The sequence below is a fragment of the Nannospalax galili genome, unplaced genomic scaffold (assembly GCF_000622305.1).
Source record: "Nannospalax galili isolate Female #2095 unplaced genomic scaffold, S.galili_v1.0 scaffold577, whole genome shotgun sequence".
Taxonomy (NCBI): Eukaryota; Metazoa; Chordata; class Mammalia; order Rodentia; family Spalacidae; genus Nannospalax; species Nannospalax galili.
The window spans coordinates 1351237-1373642 of NW_008340387.1; the positions used below are offsets into that span (position 1 = coordinate 1351237).

The following is a 22406-nucleotide window of genomic DNA, read 5'->3' on the forward strand; positions in this document are numbered from 1 at the left end:
TGTCTGGAAGTCACACTGCATAAAGCAGAGAGATCAAAACCAATCTTTATTTAGATTGTATCTTTATGACAGTTCTTGATTTTTTTCCATTTTGTTACAGATACTCTAAGATGAGTAAGGCTGTACCCTCTACCTTTCTTTCATCCTTAGTAATATGCCAGCCTACTCAACTGCTGAGTCAAGAATTAACTGGTTTTCTTTACAGTACTGAGGACTGAACCAGGGCCTTATACATGCCCAGTTCTTTTTCATTTTCATTTTGAGACAGTGTTATTATGTTGTCCTGGCTGCCATGGACTCACTCTGTAGCTCAGGCAGGCTTCTACTTGTGATCTTCTTGCCTCAGGCTCCCAAGTGCTGGGAAATTAACTGATTTCAACATAATCTTTCTTGATTATGTACCACCTAGCCATAAGCAAAGGCACTAAGACAAAAAAGAAAGGACCAAATTCCCGATATTGTATGTTGTTAGCTCTTTCTGGGTGAATATAAGGGACTATTCCCTGCCTGGGCCCATACCAGACCTGGTCTCAAGGGTTAGCACATCACCAGGTCACCTGCCCATCCGTGAATGCAAGTGGAAGATGGGGGCTGGGCTGTGAAAGCACCCCAGAAACCCTAGAAGCCATCTCTGGGTGGTGGACAGGCAGACGGTCCTGCAAATACTCAGATGCCAGAACTACGGGGCAAGCTGCTTATCCCATTAGCCATGGTCCCCAAGGTTACCGTAAAGTGAAACCCAGCCCTAGTCTCAAGCCAGCCACCAAGAATCACTTGCACTGTGTAAGCCTGACTGCTTTTATATCCCTTGTGGAGCTTCGTTTTGTAGCATAACCACAAAATAAGAAGCCAGAGCTGTGAGAAACGTCAGGTGGCCTCCCATAGTAATCCCATTAAAGGGTAGGTCTGACACTGAGCAGTTCCTCTCTGCCAGGAACTGCTGGGGACTATATGCTTATATTATTTCACCTCATTTTTACAACTATGTCAAGTGGAAACCACTCTGACACCCATTCTACAGAGGAGACTGAAGCCGAGAAAGGCTAAGTAAGTTGCCTAAAATCACCAATAGTAAGTGATAAATCTAGAATATAAGCCTAGGTCTGGCAAGCCCAGAGCCCAAGTTTACAACTGCACAGTCCTCCTATAGGCCAGTCTTCCTGCTGGGCACCATCTGGGTGGTGGCTATGGTGTTCAAAGTGAGACAGGAAAAGCAGGGGCAGGAGTCCAGGACTGTCTACTCAGTCACTCTGTTGGGCATGTGTGGAAGGGTGCAGGACCGTGAATGTGTCCTCTTCACTGAACACTGAGCAACACTAGAAAGCAGGTATCCTGCTCACAGCTCCCAACCACTAGCACACAAGAACTGTCACACCCTCTAATAAGAGTCAGTTTTCAAACACACACTTACCTTGCCATCCCAGCACATTTCTTGAAAATTCTACCACTGCCAGCTGCATTCCTAAACATACACCTTAGGAGAGAGAAAAGATGAATCTACACTGAGAAGGCAGTTCCGTTTCCCCAGCCTGTCACGGTCTGTGTCCTATGTGGTGACCAGGTTACTCTTATCTCCCTGCTGTCAGAAGACCCCCACACTATGCTTTAGCTACACTGATGTAAAGTCTGAACCTAAGTACACGAAGATCCAGGTTCTGAAAGCTGCTCAGTTAAACAGTATTCCATTCAGTGTTTACGTTCACATTCCTAACCCTAAGTTCTCATTTACAAATAGATTAAGTTGAAAACTACTAAACTCTGCAGGACCAGGAAGCATCCAAAACTACTTCACCCAGTTGCTGTCTGTATGACAAATGATGGTGCAAAGGCCAACCTCACGTGCACTACAAACAGAATTTCCAACCTGGTGGTTCATTCTCTCAAAATTCCATGGCATCTACATGTAGCCCATAAACATTCCATATTGAGTCGGAGACCTGGCAAGATGACTCAGCAGGTATAGGTGCTTAACAACCTGAGTTCAATCCCTCAGACCCATATGGTGAAAGAGAACAGACTCTCCACATATGTGCTGTGGTCCTGTGGTGTGTACACACACACCACACACAAATAAATGTAATTCAATTTTTCCCAAAGAGAACTTTTCTCCTCTCTAGAAAAACTGCACACATGCCTTGTTTCATGACCTCCCTGCCTTAGTTACACCCAGGCACCTTTTCTTCCTCTTTCCTCAAGAGTGAAGTGGGCACAGCATAGCTCTTACCAAGGAACGGCTTCTTCTGTTTCCGAGCCCAGGCAATTGCTTGAATTTTTCCTTCTGTTCCTCGAACACCAAATCCTCCTGGAACCAGCACTCCACTGCAGAGAGCAAACCACAAGGCAACCACCTTTTCCACCAGCCCTGCTCTCAGTAGCACAAAGAAGGCACCGCCAGAACACTGAGACATGGACTTACTCCCATAGTCAGCCTCCCAGGGGCTGAGACTGTTATTTGAAGACTGCTGGTATACTTTGTGCTTATAAACACTATGAACTCAGAAAGCACAAACAGAACCATGAACTCTGTCATGTAAAAAAGTACATCACTGTAATGCCACTACACTGCCCGTCTGAACCACTTTGTTCAGACTGGGGTGTTTGTTTGTTTGTTTGTAAGATAAGTCTTTCAATGTAGCCCAGGCTGGCTTCACAGTCCTCCTGCCTCAGCCTCCTGAGTGCTAGGACTACAGGTATGTGTGGCTAGGCTCACCATTCTGTTCATAACTTTTAAGATACAGTAATAAAACAGTTCCCCTTTCCTCCAGATTCCAGTGCTCTTCTCAGTCTGACATGGGCCTTTCCAAAGTGCTTGCCTAATATGCACAGTACTCTGGATTGATCCTTAGCACCACAAAATGACAATAGTATCAACAGTAGCACCAAAAACAGTTCATCAGACTCTACTGATGTCTACCCATTAAATGACCTGGATGAAAAACATCTTTAAGCCTCATGACAAAGTATACACATTTTCACGAAATCCAACTATATTGGCAAGTTATTTTTGTACAACCTAAGCCATTTACTAGGCAATCATCAACAGCACCTAACGAGCACTGGAAGTGCAGGCCCATGCTCATTAACCCAGGCTCATTTCAGATAAGGTTACTACTACTACTTACTGAGCACTGCAGAGCTTCTGCCATGCTTCATGGTAGCGCACAGGCTCCTCCTGCAGGGTGCTTGGCTCCAGGTCTGTGGAATCTATGTACTGGGGCACCAGGAAGGCAAAGAAGCAGCTTGTGAATCCAGCCACACTTACAACATTATCAGTGTTCCAGCTCCCTTAATTTCAGATTTAAATATACCAATAATTTAAAATTCTAACTAATATTTTGAATTAAGGCTCCCCTACAAAAGTTTCTAACTTTCAAATCCACCTCTATCCATACTCAGCCTGCTTAAGATCTTCATGCAGCCGAGCCACTGGGGAGACTCCAGCACACTCTGTTCAAACCACACACCCAGGCCACCTCCACCCAGGTTTTGATTGCTTGTTTTCATTTTTCATCTGTATCACAATATAACCTACATATGATAAAATATGAACATTTTAGGAGTATCCTTCCAATGTACCCCATGAAGAGAGTACCCTATGAAGATGTAGCCACCACCCACCAAGTCAGAGTACCATTATCAAAATACTCTGCAGACCGTTCCTCCCTGCTTCCCATTCCAGACACCCCAGAATGACTTCTACCACCATAGATTAGCTTTGCCTCTTCATTTACTTTATTTACGTGTAAACGGAGTCACACAGTTGGGAGTCTTTTGTGTTAGGATTCTTTTGCTTAGTATGTTTTAGGGAGTCATCCATGTTGCTGCACTACCAGAAGTCCGTTTCTTTCTACTGCTGAGTAGCTTTCCATTGTATGAATACATCACACTGTAGCACCTGTTGTGCATTATGTGTCCATTTGTACAAAAATCTTTTGGTTTTTCAAACGGGTCTAATGTAGCTCAGCCTGGCCTCCAACTCACTATGTAGTTGAGGATAACCTTAAACTTCTGATCCTTCTGCCTCTACCTCTATCTCCCAATTACAGGCATGTAACACCATGCCCAGTTTTACGTGGTGCTGAATAATGAACCCAGGGATTCTGCTTAGCAAGCACTCTACCAACTGAGCCACACCTCCAGCCCAATTTCTCTTGAGTAAATACCTGAGCGTGAAAATATGTCATGCTGCACCTCTCAAGAAGTTACCAAAATATGAAGGTGGCTGCATCTTTACATTTCTCCCCAGCAGAAGGTATGGGGGTTCCCTGTCCTCTTCACTGCTCTTAGTCACTCCCATGGGTTGTGCCAGTACATCACCAGGACTTCATTTCCATGTATTTCTCTAAAAACTAATGATGTTGAACGTTCCTTCACATGTTATATGGATCTTCTTTTACAATTGCCCTTTCTCCCTCCCTTTTTTTTTGACAAAGGGTCTCATGTATACCAGGCTGGTCTCAAACTTGCTATGCAGTTGAACATGACTTGGAAGCTCTGATCTTGACTTGGCCTCCCAAATTGCTTGGATTAATTATACTTGCTTGTTTCTTTTAGAATTCTCTCTTTAACCCTTTTACCTTTTGTTTTAGTGGGTTGGGGGGGTTGTTGTTTATTTGTGGGTTGTTTTTATTTCCTTTTTCTTCTTCCTGTTTTTTTAAAGACAGAGTTTTACTCTGTAGACCTGACTGGCCTGGAACTCAGAGATCCACCTGCCTCTACCTCCCGAGTGCTGGGATTAACTACCATGTCTGGCTTGCCTACTTTTTAAAAAAGAGCCTTTTTGTGGTTGTTCCTATTCTCCCCTACCCAATGCTTTGCAGTTACTTCCCCAAACCTCAGGGCAAGATCTGGGTTGGCCTAGTCCACAGTCCTCATCAATATCTACCAACTTTTTCTGATTCACATTAAATTCCCAGCTGTTCCACATCCTCAGGCCCTTAGACATGATTCCTTCCTTCTGCCTTCTCCACCTTTTCCAACCTCCTGGGGGCTTTCTTGAGAAGTCTGCCCTCTCACTTATCTACCAAGGTAGATGCATCCTCTTTCCTAGGTGTCCCTCCCTATCTGAAAGACTCAGTATTCCTACAAAGCAGGAACCAGTGATTCTGTAACCATCTCTCAGCCTCTACCACCAAGCATATGGTAGCCATAAGCTAGCCTCAAGTAGATAAATCAATGATGAAAGGACTAGCCAAAAAAAAAAAAAAAAGCTAATAGTGCAATGGAATCTTCCAATTCTTAAACACGTACATCAGGTGTAGGAATCTTCCACCAGCACACAGTAAACGCCATGATTACATTGAGAACTGTATGGAGAAGCAGGAGGCAAACTACAGCATCAATGGTGGGCATAGATCCATGGGCCTCTCGGCACCATGCTTCTCACCTTCCTCTGAAAAGCCCCAGCCAGTAAGACGAAAGAAAAAGCTCTAAAAGGGACCAGAGGACACCAAGCAGAGCGAACACATCCAGCAATTACGACAGGGCAGGCATTACCTCAGCAGTTCCCAGTAACTCATTTAGTTCTTACAAGAACTCCAGGAGGAGGGACTATCACCATCCCCTCTTAAAGGAAACTGAGGCACAAGAAGATTAAAATATCCAGGATCAAAGAGCCCACACCCCAACCCTGGCCATGATTTGCAATCTGTGCTCTTACCCCTGACACTCAGCAGGGCCATGTCCTGACCGCCTACCAGAGCAGCTACTGGGAAGGGTTCTTATTATTAATTACATTTTATATTGAAAAAATTTAACAAGTATGGATATTTCCACTGTGAGTATACCATAATTTATCATTTATTTGCACTATGCCTGGGTCTCCCCAGGTCTTCCTATTCCACAAGGACTGACACTCAGGCTCTTCCTACCTCTACCCTCATCACTGCTCCCTTTCATTATTTCTGGAAAATACTCTGGTGTGTTCTCAGAGCCAGAAGCCAACCACAAATCTTTCTTATCCCTAAAAAGAAATCCAGAGGTCCAAAGTCATAAAGCAGCTAGGTATGCAGCCTCTCCAAGAACAAAGGCTGGGGTCTGCATAATGGCTCAGTAGGTAAAGGGGCTTGCTGCCAAGTCTGACGGTCTGAGTTCAAATTCTTGAACCCACATGGTGGAAGGAGAAAACCAACTCCAAGTTGTCCTCTGACCTCTACTCATGCGCATGGCACACACACACCAACACATACCCTCAAAATACATACACACAGGCTGTTCACATTTACCTCTTGGTTATACTGCCTCATCCCTCCTCCTTACCTTGATTTCCAACTTGTGGTTAATGGCCAAGGCGGAATGCTCTAGAGCTTTAATGACAGAAGCATAGGAATCTGAGAATTTGGTGTATTTGCCCACAAGGGCAATGGAGCAGGTCTCCAGCAAGCGATCGTATCTAGCAAATAAAGGTCAAGAAAGTTACTGTAACGTACATACATCGTGAGACAAACATTTCTTTTGCAGAAGGAAACATGCCTGGGAAGAATATAATGGGGGAACATCTCCTGAGTACTGCGTGCAGATCAGTAAAAGGCAGTTTTCAGATCGATAGGACAGGCTTTGTCAAGGAAGTAAAATTTGAGCTATTCAGATGGCTCACTGGGAAAAGCACTTGCCACACAAGCCTGACAATGTGAGTTCCATCCCCATAGTGGAAGAAGAGAATCAACTCCCACAAGCTGTCCTCTGACCGCCACATGCAGACCATGGCAAGCAGGCACATACACACATGCACACATACAAAATAAGTAAATGTAATTAAAAAAAATCTCAACCTCAAAGGGCAAAAAAACCTAACAGACAATTCACAAGAGTTAATGTGATAAGTCAAGTAAATTATGGTGTGTCTATACTTACTAAAAATTTTCAGTGTAATGTGTAAATAATACCAGACCATGTCTCACATTTTGTGGAAAAAAGGACCATAAAACTTCCAGTTATTTTATAGCTATATGGAAATGGACACAAAAGATAGCCACATAAATGGCTACATAAATGGTAGAAGTCTAAAAAGTAAACTGTCAAAATGAACATAACTGTCACGGAGAGTGTTCCCTCTATGTTCCTTTATAATGTCACCACAGTGATGTCCAAGTACAGTGAGGCTCTCCCTGTTTGAGGCCATGAGTGAAGACATGAGAGACCACCATCAAGGTGGTAGCAATCCATCCCTGATGAGTCCTTTCTGGAGTGGAGTGATGCGACCCAGGAGTGCTGTAGCCAAGGCCAGCGTCATGTGGGCTCTGGAGTGCGTGCTACCCTCTGTCACTAGGCTGTTTGTCCTGACTGTCTAACCACTAAGAGATGGTATGGCAGAATGCTGAAATCTGAGCTCACTGCCTGGGGTCTGGGTACAGGCCCAGGACCTCCTCATCTGTACTACGACCACAGGCTGGCTATAAAATCCTTTCTGAGCCTTTTGAACATCTCTTACTAAGTAAGTCTTTTCTATCGGATCAAGGGCACACATCCTAACAAATTACAGCATGGGGGAGCTCCTGCAGAAGATGACTAAGGCAAGCATGCCCAACTACTTATGGGGAGGCAAACCTGTCTGCCATCTCTTTCCACTTCATCAGCATTTTTCGTGGCTGCCTCTCAATAGGAAGGTCAAGTCTCCGGAGAAAATAGTCTACAACCCCTTGCTCTTCTAACAACAAGGGTACCCGGTAGATAGATGAGACATCATGAACACAGATCACCTGTTTTTTAAAAAAAAGTGATTTAATAAAAGCAAACAACTAATTAGGCTTAAAGCCTCCCATGAGCTATGTGACCTTAGGGGAGGATCTTAAATGAAAACAGAAAAAGGAGATTTTCTAGAAAAAAATAAACTTCCAAGAATGACTCAAGAAGAATAGAACTGACAATTAGTGGCTAAGCTATTATGAATTATGGATGCAAAAATTCTTTTAAAGAGCCAGGTGTGGAGTTACACACCTGTAATTCTAGCACCTGGGAGGCTGAGGCAGAAGAATCCTGAGTTGGAGGCCTGTCTGAGCTATTCTGAGACCTTAACTCAAAGCAACAGAAGTATGTCCACAAATCCATGAATAGCTTAACTCTGGTTCTTGAACTCCACTGTACAAGAGAATCTTAGAGGGAATCATAAAAGCTCCCTCGACACATATATATATAATTCATTATAGTAACAAAAATTATGGTTATAAGAAGTTTATGAAAGCAAGTTTTACAGATACCTTTATAAAAACAGTACAAGGCTAAGGGATATATAGTTCAGTAGGTAGAGCATCTGCCTAGCTGTACACAGGAGACTTCGGGTTCAAAACAAGGGAGGGAAGAGGAAGGATCACAGACATAGGATCATAAGATAGTCTTTTCCTTTTTTTCCTTCTTTTTGAGACAGGGTCTCCCTGTAGCCCCAGCTGATCTGGAACTCACTATGTAGACTAGGCTGGCCTTGAACTCAGAGATTTACCTGCCTCTGCCTCCAGAGTGTTGGGATTAAAGGCGTGTGGTACCACACCCAGCAAGACAAATAGTGATGGGATACTTGGACATCCATATGCAAAATGATGACTTTCAAACCAAAGTTAAGATGGCTCTGGTAAGATCTAAAACTACAAAATTTTAAGAAAACAGAGGAAAATCTTCATGATTCTGATTAAGTAGTGTTCTTACATGACAGAAAGCAGCACAATTCCCCAAAGAAAAACTGATCATTAAAAGCTTCTGTACCACCAAGACACTATTAAGAGAATAAAAAGGCAAGCCAGAGGCGGAGACACCACAAATCACATACTCAGACTAAAAACTCTTAGAACTTTATAAACAACTCAATTTTAAAATTAGGTAAAAGACCTAAAATTCACATTTATTGTAAATATGGAAATACTTGTAAGTGAATGACAATAATTTTTATGAAAATCAATTCTGCTAAAGAACTGACTTCTCTTCACTTGCCAGGAGAAAAATGCCAAAAATTAAAGTACACGATAAAGCTACAGAGAAAAACTGAATTACTCTTTGTTCCATGAGCTAAGTATGAAACAATCCTCTGACGGAGCCCAGCCAGTCCAGGTTCCCTGGTCCTGAGGCCTGAGTCCTCACGGAGAATCTGACTCCTCTGTAAAGCTCAAGGTCTTTCCTCTAGCTCCACTTACACCAAGGCCAGGCCAATGACCTTCACTACCACATGTACCTGAGACTCCTCCAAATGTTAAGTGGACTGCTCTTATTTTAAAACCCCCATTTCACTGTCCCCACAAGTTAGCTGGCGCTCCACACTTGGCCTCCTGGCCCTCAATCACTGAGCAAAAGAACGAACTGCACAATCCTATTATGAAACAAGGTCTTCCTTGCACCTTCTCTTTTCTTCCCTTCAGACAAACCTGAGTGCTGTGGCTTCTATATGGTTTGGTGTTCCCAAGGGTCCATGTGACTGGAAGGTTGGTCCCAGGGTGGCAGAAGTGGAAGGTGATGTGGATCCTTTAAGGCTAGGCCTCCTAGGCAGTCCTTGGGATGTTGGGAGACTCTGCCCTTGAGAACAATTAAGACACTTTTCCTATGACCCTTGAGTTCCCACAAGCAACTTGGTCCCTACCTCTGCTTCCTGGATTGATCCTTCTTCTATGTATAACCAGTAGCCACCACTGGACCTTTCCACAGTCTGCACTATGCTGTTTGAACTTTCAGCCTCTGAAACTATAACTAAATAAACTTTTATTAAGTTAGTTGCCTCAGGGATTTTGTTGTAGTAATGAGAAGCTGATGAATACACTGACCAATGCCATAATCTCTATTTCCACTAGTACTTCCATAACTAAGCACCACATTTAGATACTACAGTATCTAAAGTTGCTCCATTTACACAGTAACATACTAAAATGCGTGTGGGAGCCCACAACACCCTGATACCAGGCACCAGACATTTGAGAGTTAAATAAGGTGGTCCTTGCCCTCCACATGTGGTACACACATATATCAAGGGGCACAGGAAAGGCTCACTACCATCATGTGAGAGACATACAGGTAACCCAGACAGAAGATTAGCCTTGAAGGTAAAGAGGCTGTGGCACTAAAGAGGCAGGCAAACACAGTAGACAACTGAAGCTTGGGAACCCCGTTTGGTTTTGGTTATGCATATACCCTCTTATAATACACTTGGAAACTTAGCTCCTTCACCTACAAGTACCATGCACACATCCCTCTCCCAACAATACACCTAGCAACCTCAGAACCCCTCAATCCCCCCATCTGCACCAGGCTACCTGGACTCCATCTCTGAACAATAGTGTAAGTTTCCTGGCCCCAGTAACATGATTTAGATAGTTTCTATCCAACGTAACATATCTGGCTATAAAGAATAGAAAAACCAATCTGACCTGAACTGGTTTTAGCACAGGCAAAACTGAGATTCTAGTAACAGAGAATCCTCTATTTACCAGCTTATGACTGTGCATAACTGGTTGTACATATGATTAAAATCAGATACATTACAGGAAGGGTCATGAGCAATAGGAGAAATGAATATGACTTGATCTATAAATTAGAGAACCACCCAAACTACATCCCTTAGTAAGCAATTCCTTCTTCTCTTCAGCCCAATAAAAGAAGCCCCAGACAGTCATCAGGGCCCTCAAGTACTCTTTCATGTGGCTGCTGTCACTCTTGACAGTCTATCCTTCATCAATCACTTTGCTCCAATAAGTTATCTTGCTTCTTTTGCAAATCTGTATTGAGCCCTTACTTTCAATTCTTTGGACAACAGGCCAAGAACCTGGAAACATTGGGCCCAGACCCTGACCACCAGTAACATTTATGTCCTAGCTAGGCCTAGAATAGTTTAAAATGAACAAGAGATACCAGGCCAACAGGGAGAAACTGATCCCTTAGCAAGTACAAAATCAGAGCCAGGGCCAGGCTGGGGGAACATACCTGTTATTCTAGCACTTGAGAGGCTGAGGCTGGACAATCAGGAGTTCAAGGCAATCATGAACTACATAGCAAGTTTAGGACAGCCTGGGCTACACAGCAAGATCTTATCTCAAAAAACAAAGGGTTAGCTGGGTGTGGTAGCACATGCCTTTAATCCCAGCACTCAAGAGGCAGAGGCAAGTGGATGCTGTGAGATAGAGGCAGCCTGGTCTACATAGTAAGTTCCAGACCAGCTGGGTCTACAGAGAGACCCTGTCTCAAAACCGCCCCCAAAACAAAAAAACCAAAACCAAACACTAAGAGCTAAGGATGGGTCAATGGTAAGGGTACTTGTTTAACATACACAAGGTCCTGGGCTTGTCAGAAAGTGGGACCCTAGAGAAACAGAAAGACATTCAGCTTGGAGGGAGCACAAAGAACAAAAGAAAGGAAGCTGTGTTGGAGGATCTAGGGGACAGCCCAGTGCCTCTAATTATGAGACAACCTCACAAAATGGATCATGGTCAAGGCTTTAGGCAATTAAATAAGCAAAAACCATACCCACACAGGTGGAATTTCTACTTACCTGTTCAGGTTCCACATGGCAGAACATTGATATTTTCTCTTTCACAGACGTGTCAAGAGGATTTGAGCACCTGCATACTACCTAGCAGTAAAGAAATCAAGGGTATTTAGGCAGAAGGTAAGTTAGAAAGCTGGGACCTCCCCAACTGGAATTAATATAGACATAACAGTGTGAAAATGGATGGCAATGTCCGTCGGCAGTGCACAGGATCCATGAAAACATGGCTGCTTGTCTTCAAAATCAAAACTCCTAAATCCCAAGTAGAGCACAGAGAAGATGGCAAGGGAAGCCACGTAAACTACAGGAGCTCATTAGTTTTCCTCCTCAAGTGTTCTTGGGAGAAGTGGAAAAGGAAATGAAGGACTGAGAGAGGAAACAAGACTCAGAAGTGTAAGTCCTCACACATGCCAGCAAGAAAAGTCACAGAAACCAAACTGCTCTGTACACCATCAATTACCATGAAAGGCCTGTTGACAAGACAAAAGTTCATCCTGCCACAAAGGTACGGTTTTAATTAGATGTGGGAGAGGACACCAAAAACAGGCACTTAGGAATCTTACCAGATCTGGGGAAAGCCCGAGTCCCCTAAGCTCACGAACACTGTTCTGGGTGGGTTTTGTTTTCTGTTCCCCTGTTGAACTTGGCTGTTTTATAAAAAAAGGGGGGGAGGGGATTAGTTTCTCAATGATAACTTCCAAGTATGACTTTTCCCTAAACCTCTTTCAATAGAAAATTTGATATGTATAATTCAGTCTTTATTCTTGTTGAAGCTACACATGCGTAGTTTAGAGTCAAACAGTTCTATGGGGTTTGTCTTAAAAGAATAGTATTACTCAGTCTCATCTACTCCTCCCACTCCCCAAACCCTACAATGGTTCCATTTATTTGGGGGCAGAACCTTGAACTCAAGAGCTTTGCTCACGCTAAGGACAAGAGTTGCCCCTGAGCTTCACCCCCAGCCCACATCATCTCCTGAGTCTTCTGTTGTACTTTATTGCTACTCCCTGGCACTTGTTTAAAACATAGTCTATTGACCTCTCTCATTCCCCTGCCCCCACTACACGTCTCTTCCAGCATCCAGGCTTTTGCATATTTAACGGTGGTTCAGGTAAGTCCATGTGATACTTTTCCTTCCTGTACTAAATCTTCCTTATTCTCCCATACTAAAGATTTGCTGGGTCTTGGAGCTGGAGAGATGGCTCGGGGACCTTAATAAGCACTGATGCTCTTGCTGACGATTGGGGTTCAAATCCCAGCATCCACCTGACAGCTAACAACCATCCATAACTTCAGTTCCAGGAGATCTGATGCCTTCTTCTGACCTCTGTGGGCGGGCATTGCATGACACAGGTACACTTATACACATGCAGGCAATACACATAAAATAAAAATAATAAATAAAACTGGGAGAAAAAAAAAAGATTTGCCGGGTCTAGAGTTCTCTGGTAAAATAACCTTCCCTTAAAATCTTCAATCCAAGCTGGGCATGGTGGCACACGCCTTTAATCCCAGCACTGGATAGGCAGAGGCAGGTAGATCTCTGTGAATTCAAGGCCACCCTGGTCTACATAGTGAGTTCCAGGCCAGCTGGGGCTACAGAGAGACCCTGTCTCAAAAAGACCAAAAAATAAAAATCTTCAATGCAATGGCTTCAGTGTTCTGACTCCACGCTTTGTCATACTGACTCTTCTTTTCCTTATACCTTTGAAGACATCTGCTCTATTATTCTGTACTTTTATAACTATGAGCCTTAGTGTCAGCCATTTTTCATCCAATATGCTAGGCATTCAGTGGGTTTTCAATTTAGAACTTAACTTATAGTTTCCTTGTTTAGATCAGAAGTCAGAAAATCTGTGAAGAGCCAGATAAATACTTTAGGCTTGGGCTTGGCACAGTGCCTCATGCCTATAATCTTACCGGGGGTGAGGCAGGAGGCCTGCCAGATGTTCAAAGACAGCCTAGACTACAGTGAGTTCCAGGCCAAATCTGAGCTACATAGTAAGATCCTGTCTTTAAAACCCAGTATTAGCCAGGCATGGTGGCACACGCCTTTAATCCCAGCACTCTACTGGGGAGGCAGAGGCAGGCTCTGTGAGTTCTAAGCCAGTCTGATCTATATAGTGAGTTCCAGGCTAGCTGGGGCTACAAGGAGACCATGTCTCAAAAAGACCAAAAAAAAAAAAAAACAAAAACCACCCAGTAGATATTTTTATTGTTGTGACAAACCACACGGGCCACAAGGCCCAAGCAGCAACAGATAACACATCAACTTAGGGATGGGAATCTAATTCCATAAAACAAACCTGTTTTTAGTGGCCTTGGACCCTGGGCCACAGCCTGATGACCTGGCTAAGAGGACACTTCCCTCACCATTTCTGTTTCTTATTTTCCTGCTATGTAGAGGACAGAAGTAGACAAACCCTCCACCTTCTTACTTTTTCTCTCCTACTTTCTGTTTCTTGGTCTCTACTTTCTGGGTATTTTATCAACTCCCTCCTTTCATCTGTTTATCCAGTTCTTAACTTCAAAGACTTCTTTCCTTTCTCATGTTCCTACTGAGCACATACACTTGACCTTTTAGTCACTGGCTGCCAGCTCATTCCTAAAAGCAAACTGGTAGTGTTCTATGAGGAGCAGGCTGGTCACTGGGGGTATGTGGCTGGCCTGTTTCACTGGAGGCCCTGGGGACAGTGCCTTTTCCTGTGCTAGTCACACATAGAAGTCTCTAACCTCCCACGTGGAGAGGCCAAGCCTGGCTATGAAGATTCTGAGACCTGACCAGTGGAAGACAAGCAAGGCACCTCAACAGCACAGTATATTTGTGGTTTGGAATCACTGCCCTCAACTATCTTCACTGTCTGCTTGTCCAGAAACTCTCCCCACGGCCATCTTATGCCGAGAAGCAGATGCCCAATGTGTACGTTAGGGAAAGTGTGAGGGTCACCTCCTCTGAAGCAGTGGTTACAATGAGCCCCAGTGTCACTCCAATTCAGAGGGACCTGGAGCTTCTACAGGGCAAAAAGGACTGCTTCCCAGATTTCCCTGCTGTGGGTTCAGAGTCCAGCACTTCCATGGCTCTCTGTGTGTCCATGTGCTTTGTGAAATCTTCGTTTTTATTACCAGACTCCTTTTTGCTATCTATTTTTTTGAATTTTTGCCTTAAAAATTTTTTAACTCTCATTTTGCTAGATAGTAAAAACAAGCACACATGTTCAATCCACCGTCTTCAACTGAAACTTCCTTGATTCATTTTTCAAATGTTTTCCATTTGACCCTTCAAAGCACGTGATTAAGGGCCAATGAGATGGCTCAGCAGGTAACAGCACCTGCTGCCAAATCTGACAAGTGAGTTCAAGCTTTTAAACTCACAAGATGGAAGGAAAGAACCTGATCCCACAAGTTACTCTGACCTTCACACACACGCACACACACACAGTGGTATGTACCACACTTGTGTAAAACATGTGATTATAATAAACAGAGTTCTTTATTTCCTGTTTCCTGTATCTCTGGAAGCTATGAGATAAAGAGTGAAAATAATCAACCTTTCCTCCCCCAAAGTCCAACTGCAACGCCTTACCTGAGGAACTAGACTGACATGGATATTACAAAAGTTCTCCCTCTTGACCTTGAACTGGAACTGGCGGAAGGCCTCGATGAAGGGCATGCTTTCAATATCTCCAACCGTCCCACCAAGCTGGAAGAACAGTGCCATCTTAGAGATTAAGCACCCAATCTTTTTCTAATGTTGGCTGTCCCCTCAATTCAGTGACCACTTAAAATGTGATGTGAACACCCCAGCCCTACAGCATGCCAGTCAAAAGACACTACTCTGTGCTAAAAGTTGATGCTTTTGGATAGACTCCTGATTCAAGGCTACTACAGAAACTGCCCCAGCATTTTAAGAAAAACATCAGGTGAGAAAGGTACCAGGAACTAGACTGTCTCTCACATACCTTTGATTCACAATAAAGAAAATAACAAAAACCTAAATTTAGCTCCTTAGTTAACCATAAATAACTTTTCTAGTAAAAAGCATCAGTTATAACAAAACTTCTGGAATTCTGAGATTCAACCCTAGGATCAGCAGGTAGGAGTACAGAACCCAAAACCAAAGGAAGCCCACTCAGGGATGAACATTCTGCCAGAGAGAAAGCAATGGTATTTTCTGGTAGTTGGTGTTAAATGGTCCTGTACATGCTGGAAAAGGCACATCATTCAGGCAAGGACTGCTTCCCTGTGCCATTCCACAGAACTTACTGTGCCCCTAGCTGCCATGCTGCAATACACTGTGAGGACAGAAACGGAAGGTCAAGGGCTTCACTGAGCATGGTCCTACAGTGCTCAATGGCTAAGGAGAGGACTGAATGCACTGGTTCCTGTAGGTAAGAATCATACAAACCTCAATAACACACACTTGAGGTTCTAGGCCATCTTCATCTACAGGTATTAACGCCTGTCTCATCACCCACTCCTGGATTGCATCTGTGATGTGAGGGACAACTGGGAAAGAGAAAAGAAACTTGTAACTGCCAATCAGCATTGATGACATTAGCAAATATATTTATTGTTAAAACAAACTGGCATACTCTTTTGCCTAGACAAAATAGCAATGGAGTCATTAAAAATACTTTTGAAGGGCTCATTGGTTAACAGCACTGGCTGTTCTTGCAGAGGACCCAGGTTCAATTCCCAGCACCCACATGGCAGCTAACAACTATCTGTAACTCTAGTGCCAGAGTATCTAACACCATCTTCTGACCTCCACAGGAATTACACGACAGGGTGCATTTACATACATGCAGGCAATACACTTATACATATAAAATAAAAATACTAAGTTCTTTTGAAGCTCCTTTAAATAACTCAACAAATCTTGGGGCCACATTTCCCAAGGCATCCCTTCCACACTTCTAAGTTAATGCTGGAAGCACCGCAAAAAGAATGAGGCTGAGTGGCTCCTGGAATCAACTGAAAACACCTGGCCTGTGCCATCTGTCTACCTTCACACACAGACACAAGGCCACGTGGCTACCCCTACTGCTCACAGCTGAGGCTGCAGTGGGTACATCATATCCAAGAGCTTTTCCAGGAACAACAGGCTACCAGAACCCTGTGCATCTTTTTACAGTTTACCAAAGGGTAGATAATCTAAGCAGACAGAGACAGTATAACACGGCAGAGCGGTGGGGGCACAGTATCTAGGATCTGGGTTCAAATTTTAGTTCACCACTTACTGGCTGTGGATCACTGAGCCAATTAATTCTTTGTTTTTAAGACTGGTTTTCCCAGGGCTGGAGATATGGCTCAGCAGTTAAGAACACTGGTTGTTCTTGCTGAAGACCCAGGTTCAAATCCCAACACCCACATGGCAGCTAACAACTCTCCATAACTCCAGTACCAGGGGATCCAAAAGCCTCTTCTGATCTCCATGGGCACTGTACCACACGGGTACACTTACCTACACATGCAGGCAATACACAAATACACATAAAAAAAATAAAAATAAAAAGTTTAAAAAAGATTGGTTTTCCCATCTGTTAAGTAGGGGTAATAACCTCTACTTCATATAAAGATGAGAAAATTCTGTAAGACAGCCTAGCATGACAGAATCCAGTTAACAGCCAGCCACTGCCAGATAATTCTTTAAAATTACAGTTGATGGACTCAAAACTGCAAGTTCCTAAGGTACAGATGCAGAGATGACTGTTTAATTGGAGTAATCTGGGGTTAAACAGCAACACTCCCTGCACAGGATATTCGTTACCTATGTCACAGTGTAGCCTAAGTGGCTTTTAAAAAATGCAAATCAGAATTCATTGCTCCCACATTTAATGTGTTCAGTGCTCTACATAAATCCCAACAGAAGACCCACTGAGTGACCTCTTTGCCTGTTACTCCAGGCCACTGTGCCTCAGCCTCACCAGCCTCCCCTCCATTCCTTAACCAAAGATCCCTCTGTAGTCTTGGGCCTGCGTACTTGTGCCTTCTCTTTCAACTCTTCCTTATAATCTGTTCCTCAGCTCAAAGGTCCTCTTCTGGATTCATTCCCCTGACTTACTCCAGCATGGCTTTGCCAATCATGCTTTCTGGCCTTAATCCATTATTTCCTTCATGCCTCCTAGCACACATCTTGCTTTATTTGTCTGTCCTATGACCAAACTGCCATGAGGACTTGACCTCAGTGATCTCTTCATCACATATTCTGAGTACCAGTGAGACTGTGACCACAGTGAATATTTAATAAATATGTGATGAATGATAAATGGATGAATGAACATACCAGAACAGCAAAGTACACACCAACATTTTTTTTTTTAATTATTACAACCAACATCATTTTAACGCTCACTGATCCTTTCTGTGTGTCAGGAACTTGGAGAAACAGCATACTGATGCAGCTCCTTAGACCTCCTAACAAAAGGCAGATGCTGCTACTATCTCCCATTTTACACACAAGGAAACCACATCTCAAAAGGTTATGGGATTTGCCTGTGTTCATAGGGCTGAAAAGTCAAAAGCAAATCTGCTCATCATTCAAAGGAAAGCCCATCCCCCAATCTGGAGCAGCTATCATTCCACTAGACTAATGGTCTCCCGACACCACCTTTCTAAAGAACTCTCTTCTCAAATGACTACTCACATAAAACCCCCAAACAGCATACAGATGTACACTGTGCTGGTAAAAGCTTGGGAGGGTCCAGAAGCCCACTTCTCAGATTCCCACTGGCCCACATGACACAGACCAAAAGCCTGAAAACTAGCATACACAAAGGAAGCTAATCTCTTCTCCATCTACTCAAGTCGCTTGGCTTACTGCCCAATTGAGCTGCCTTTGCTGATCAGCACCAAAAAAAAAAAAAAAAAAAAAAATCCACAAAACAACAGATCTCTGGACTCAAACCATGCTTCAATGTCGTTCCTGGAGCAACAGAAGCTTTCTCAAATTATTTTTTGAGTAAACTGCCATAAAATACTGAATTTTTTTTTTTTTTTTTTTTTTTTTTGAGATAGGGTCTCCCTGTAGCCCTAGCTGGTCTAGAACTTGCTATGTAGACCAGGCTGGCCTCAAACTCACAGAGATCTGCCTGCCTCTGCCTCCTAAGCAGAGTGCTAGGATCAAAGGCGCGTGCCACCACACCTGGCACAATACTGAATTTTTAACTGAAAGGATATTTTAGTAATAATACCTTGACAGAATGCTGAAATCACATTAAAAAACAAAAGATTATACTCCTGAGAAATCAAACTGGCTGAGATTTTTAAACTGTAAAGGTAAGTAAATCTCGTATTACCTTGGACAGTTTTCCCCAAGTAATCTCCTTTGCGCTCCTTGTTAATGACGTACTGGTATATCTTCCCTGTGGTCAGATTATTGTCTTTGGTGAGGCGGATATCCAGGAACCGCTCATAGTTTCCCAGGTCAAGGTCAACTTCTCCACCATCATCCAGCACAAAGACTTCTCCTATGGTCAAGAGTGAGCACATGGAAGGACATGAAAAATGTGTGTCGTGGAGCAACTTCAATCTTGAAATACAAACATTCAGGCATAACAAAGTCTGCATATTAACTCAATTACAAAGCAGAGAAATCTATTTCTAGAAAACTAAATATGACATTTAAAGAAAAATGACCAATCATTCTCCAAAAGAGTACTTCATACTTCCAGCCTGAACTCACTCTTTATCAGGAAGTTATGAAAGAGCATGGGATGGAGGAAATGCCAGCCTTAGAGGCTGTGGATGAAGGGACTTCACAGCAATGTGGCATCTGCTCCTAGAGAAAGAGTCAGACTCCTCCCAGCAAAGAAACTTAAATTACAATGCAAGTAGGGCGCTATTCAAAACTCCTAGGACATATTCATAGGAAGATAGTGTTGATCTTAAAAACCAGCTTCTGAGCTGCACTACAGTTCTAAACAAAGTTAACCAACTTTCCAGATTCCCCAGTCCTTTGTTTCACATTTATTCCTTGCAACTTCGTTTCAGAAATGTTGCCTAGAATGAGTCATTCCTGACATCAAAATAGAGGACAAGTTCAAAAACAAGAAAAGAAAAAAATGTCTTATCTCCCCCTCAGAGAGCTTAACTCACCCTCTGCTCATGAACTTTATACTAAAATCTCTCCAGGGGCTGGAGAGATGGCTCAGCAGTTAAGAGCACTGGCTGCTCTTACAGAGGACCCAGGTTCAGCTCCCAGCACCCACATGGCAGCTAACAACCATCTGTAATGGTGAAATCACAGTTTCAGGGGACACGACACTCTCTTCTGACCTCCACGGGCATTATACGACAAGGTGCACTTACATACATGTAGGTAATACATTCTTCCACATAAAATAAAATTAAAATAATAGGGTATTAAAATCTCTCCAAAGGCTGAATATATGATGATAACAAGCACAAAGTCATGAGCTCCATCCCCAGAACCGGCTCTAGTATATGGCTCTTTTACTAATGATACTACACACATCCTTACAAATTTTTACTTCAACACTAGGGAGGAAAAGTGAAAGTACAGAATTTTAAAACTTGAGGCATGAAGGCTTATAAGTTTCACTGTTTTATTTTGTTTGAGACAGGGTCTGGCTATATATAGTCCCTGCTAGCCTTGAACTATGTAGTCCAGGCTGTCCTTAAACTTGCAATCCTCCTGCCTCAGCCTCCCAAATGCTGGGATTACAGGCCACCAGACCCAACTTAAAGGTATGTTTTAAAAGTACTTCTCCAATTTTAAGCAATGTCTGTCAGGTAACTTAATCATCCATCACACCTTGAAAAAGAATTCAGTACAACAAAGAAGTAAACACTATTTTCCCACTCTCTTTATGCCCTCAAATCTTCCACTTACCTCCAAAGATCCTTATTCAGCATCTACTTTGCTTGAGTTCCTACAAAGCAGCCCTCAGCCTCTGCTCAGGCACCTCTCAGAAGACACTTGTTGTAACAGGCTAAAAGCTACTCTTCCAGCCTCTGCCTAGCCATGCCAATTTCTAAAGACTGAGGTCACAAAACAAGCCTACTCCCTCTTCTCAAATATATCTTTAAAAAAAAAAGACAGTTTTTCATTCAGCTATCACCAAATTAAAAAAAAAAATCACTTCTATCACAGAAACATGGATTCTAAACATTAAGATATTAAAATATCTGCTTCCCCTTGGTCCAAGTGGGAGGAGGAAAAAAGCATCTTTCAGCTACACTATACACTAAGGACCATTCTAGAAGGCAGAAAAATAGAAGTCATGCAAAAATGTACATCTAATCCCCAAGAGCTGGCCTGTTCTTTTACACAATTACTATTAGAGAGAGGGGAAAATGCATTTGCTTACCATGCTCATAAGGAGAGAATGTTCCTGCATCAATGTTAATGTAAGGGTCAATTTTAATTGACGTTACATGTAAGCCACATGACTTGAGTATTGTGCCCACACTGCTGGCAATGACTCCTTTTCCAATCCCTGATATAACACCACCAGTGACTAGAATGTACTTCATTTTCCTTTTTGACCTGGAAGGAAAAATTCACACACTTCAAATACTACATCTGTCAGTTACTATGTACCCTTTTTGACAGCAACCTTGAGAATAGCTCTAAACTGTGTGCCCTAAACACTAGCCAGTTTACCAGCTTCACTGCCAGATTCTGGGATATCGGGTGCCTCAATATGGCCCCTATATAGGGAAAAAAATGGCAGTCTTAGATAAACATTCCAATTCCCTTGAAAGATTTTTTGGCTAAACAATAGTGTACCGCATGAAGATGCACATGCTGGAGCTCAGGTAATAGCCCAGTCTGAAGCACACAATGAGCAGGAGTCAAACAGGGAAGACAGACTAACTGGGGGAAAACAGACTAAATCCCAGGAGTAATGAAGCAGTGGCATGGAGGGAAGGAAAGAGATGAGAGATCAAGTGAGGTGGGTGAAAGGACAGTAGAGTCAGGCATGAATAAGGGGTAAGAAAGTTACACACTCAGCAAGATTCATTTATCACCAGTCCCCAGCCGGACAGCAAATCCAAATGTGACCAAAACCAGAAATGCTGCCTTTAATCCCAGGACTCGGGAGATAGAGGCAGGAGGATCTCTGTAAGTTCCAAGGCAGCTGGGGCTACAGCAAGACCCTGTCTCAAAAAAACAGAAATGCAACCACCAAGTGGCAGCAAAAGCTTGCTTTGGCATGGAGAAGGCATTTTCTCCTCTAGGAACCCTCCATGTAAAGCAAATTATATCCAAAATAAGCTAAGGGAGGAACAAGGAAAGGGGAGTTCTGCTTGAAGCATTTTCCAGCCCCAGTCCTCCCCAGAACAGGAGTGAACACACTTGGCACAGAGACAATGCTTGAAATGTCTTTCCCCTCAAACAGCAAGGAATGCTATCCAGCTCTTCTATCCTCTGCTGCAATCTTCTTTAAACGCATTTCTGTAAAATGTATAGTTTTCCAGAAAGAGTTTTATGGCTGGGTGTGGTGCCACATGCCTGTAATCCCAGCACTTGGGAGGCAGAGGAAGGAAGGGGAAGTTGCTACAAATTGGAAGGCACCCTGGTCTACATATTGAGATCCTGCCTCAAAAAGGATGGGGGCTTTATGGATAAAGGGAAAAAAAGCCAATGAAACAAAGTCATTTGGTTTCTTTAACCCCAAACTTTTGAAGAGTGTTCAGTAAGTTAATATGGATTGTGAACCCCAAAGGGGTATACAGTATGCAACTTCCTTCAAACCAAGTGCCTATTATTTTGGAGAAATCCTACTCTGTCATTTCATAATAGAATGGTTCCTTAACACATGTATATCAAACTTGGCTATATTTTAGACCTAATTAGACATAATTTACTAAGACTATAGTCTCCTCTAAGTTTTGGATGTTCCTTAGCCACCCTGAGCAAGTTCAGAACGGGGGACTTCTGCAAGACTAACCTCACCTGTTCACACTTAGTTGTCTGTTTTTC

General features: G+C 43.1%; 1 protein-coding gene across 4 annotated transcripts in view; it reads right to left on the bottom strand.

Annotated features, from left to right (window-relative positions):
• Ctps1 (CTP synthase 1) overlaps window positions 1–22406 on the bottom strand; it is a 31075-nt gene that overhangs the window by 7123 nt on the left and 1546 nt on the right. For 2 of the 4 annotated variants that reach the window (XM_029564642.1, XM_029564643.1), the window contains exons 1-11: window positions 20788–20960; window positions 18754–18924; window positions 15861–15961; window positions 15039–15155; window positions 12019–12102; window positions 11459–11539; window positions 7546–7697; window positions 6259–6391; window positions 3123–3211; window positions 2225–2319; window positions 1412–1474 (exon numbers count right to left, since the gene is read on the bottom strand). In XM_029564642.1, coding sequence (XP_029420502.1) covers window positions 1412–1474; window positions 2225–2319; window positions 3123–3211; window positions 6259–6391; window positions 7546–7697; window positions 11459–11539; window positions 12019–12102; window positions 15039–15155; window positions 15861–15961; window positions 18754–18924; window positions 20788–20953 — 1252 coding nt within the window. In that variant the 5' untranslated portion in view covers window positions 20954–20960. Of the gene's footprint in view, window positions 1–1411; window positions 1475–2224; window positions 2320–3122; window positions 3212–6258; window positions 6392–7545; window positions 7698–11458; window positions 11540–12018; window positions 12103–15038; window positions 15156–15860; window positions 15962–18753; window positions 18925–20787; window positions 20967–22406 lie in introns of those variants that run through there. The other 2 variants (XM_008835428.3, XM_029564644.1) reach the window with 2 other exon arrangements.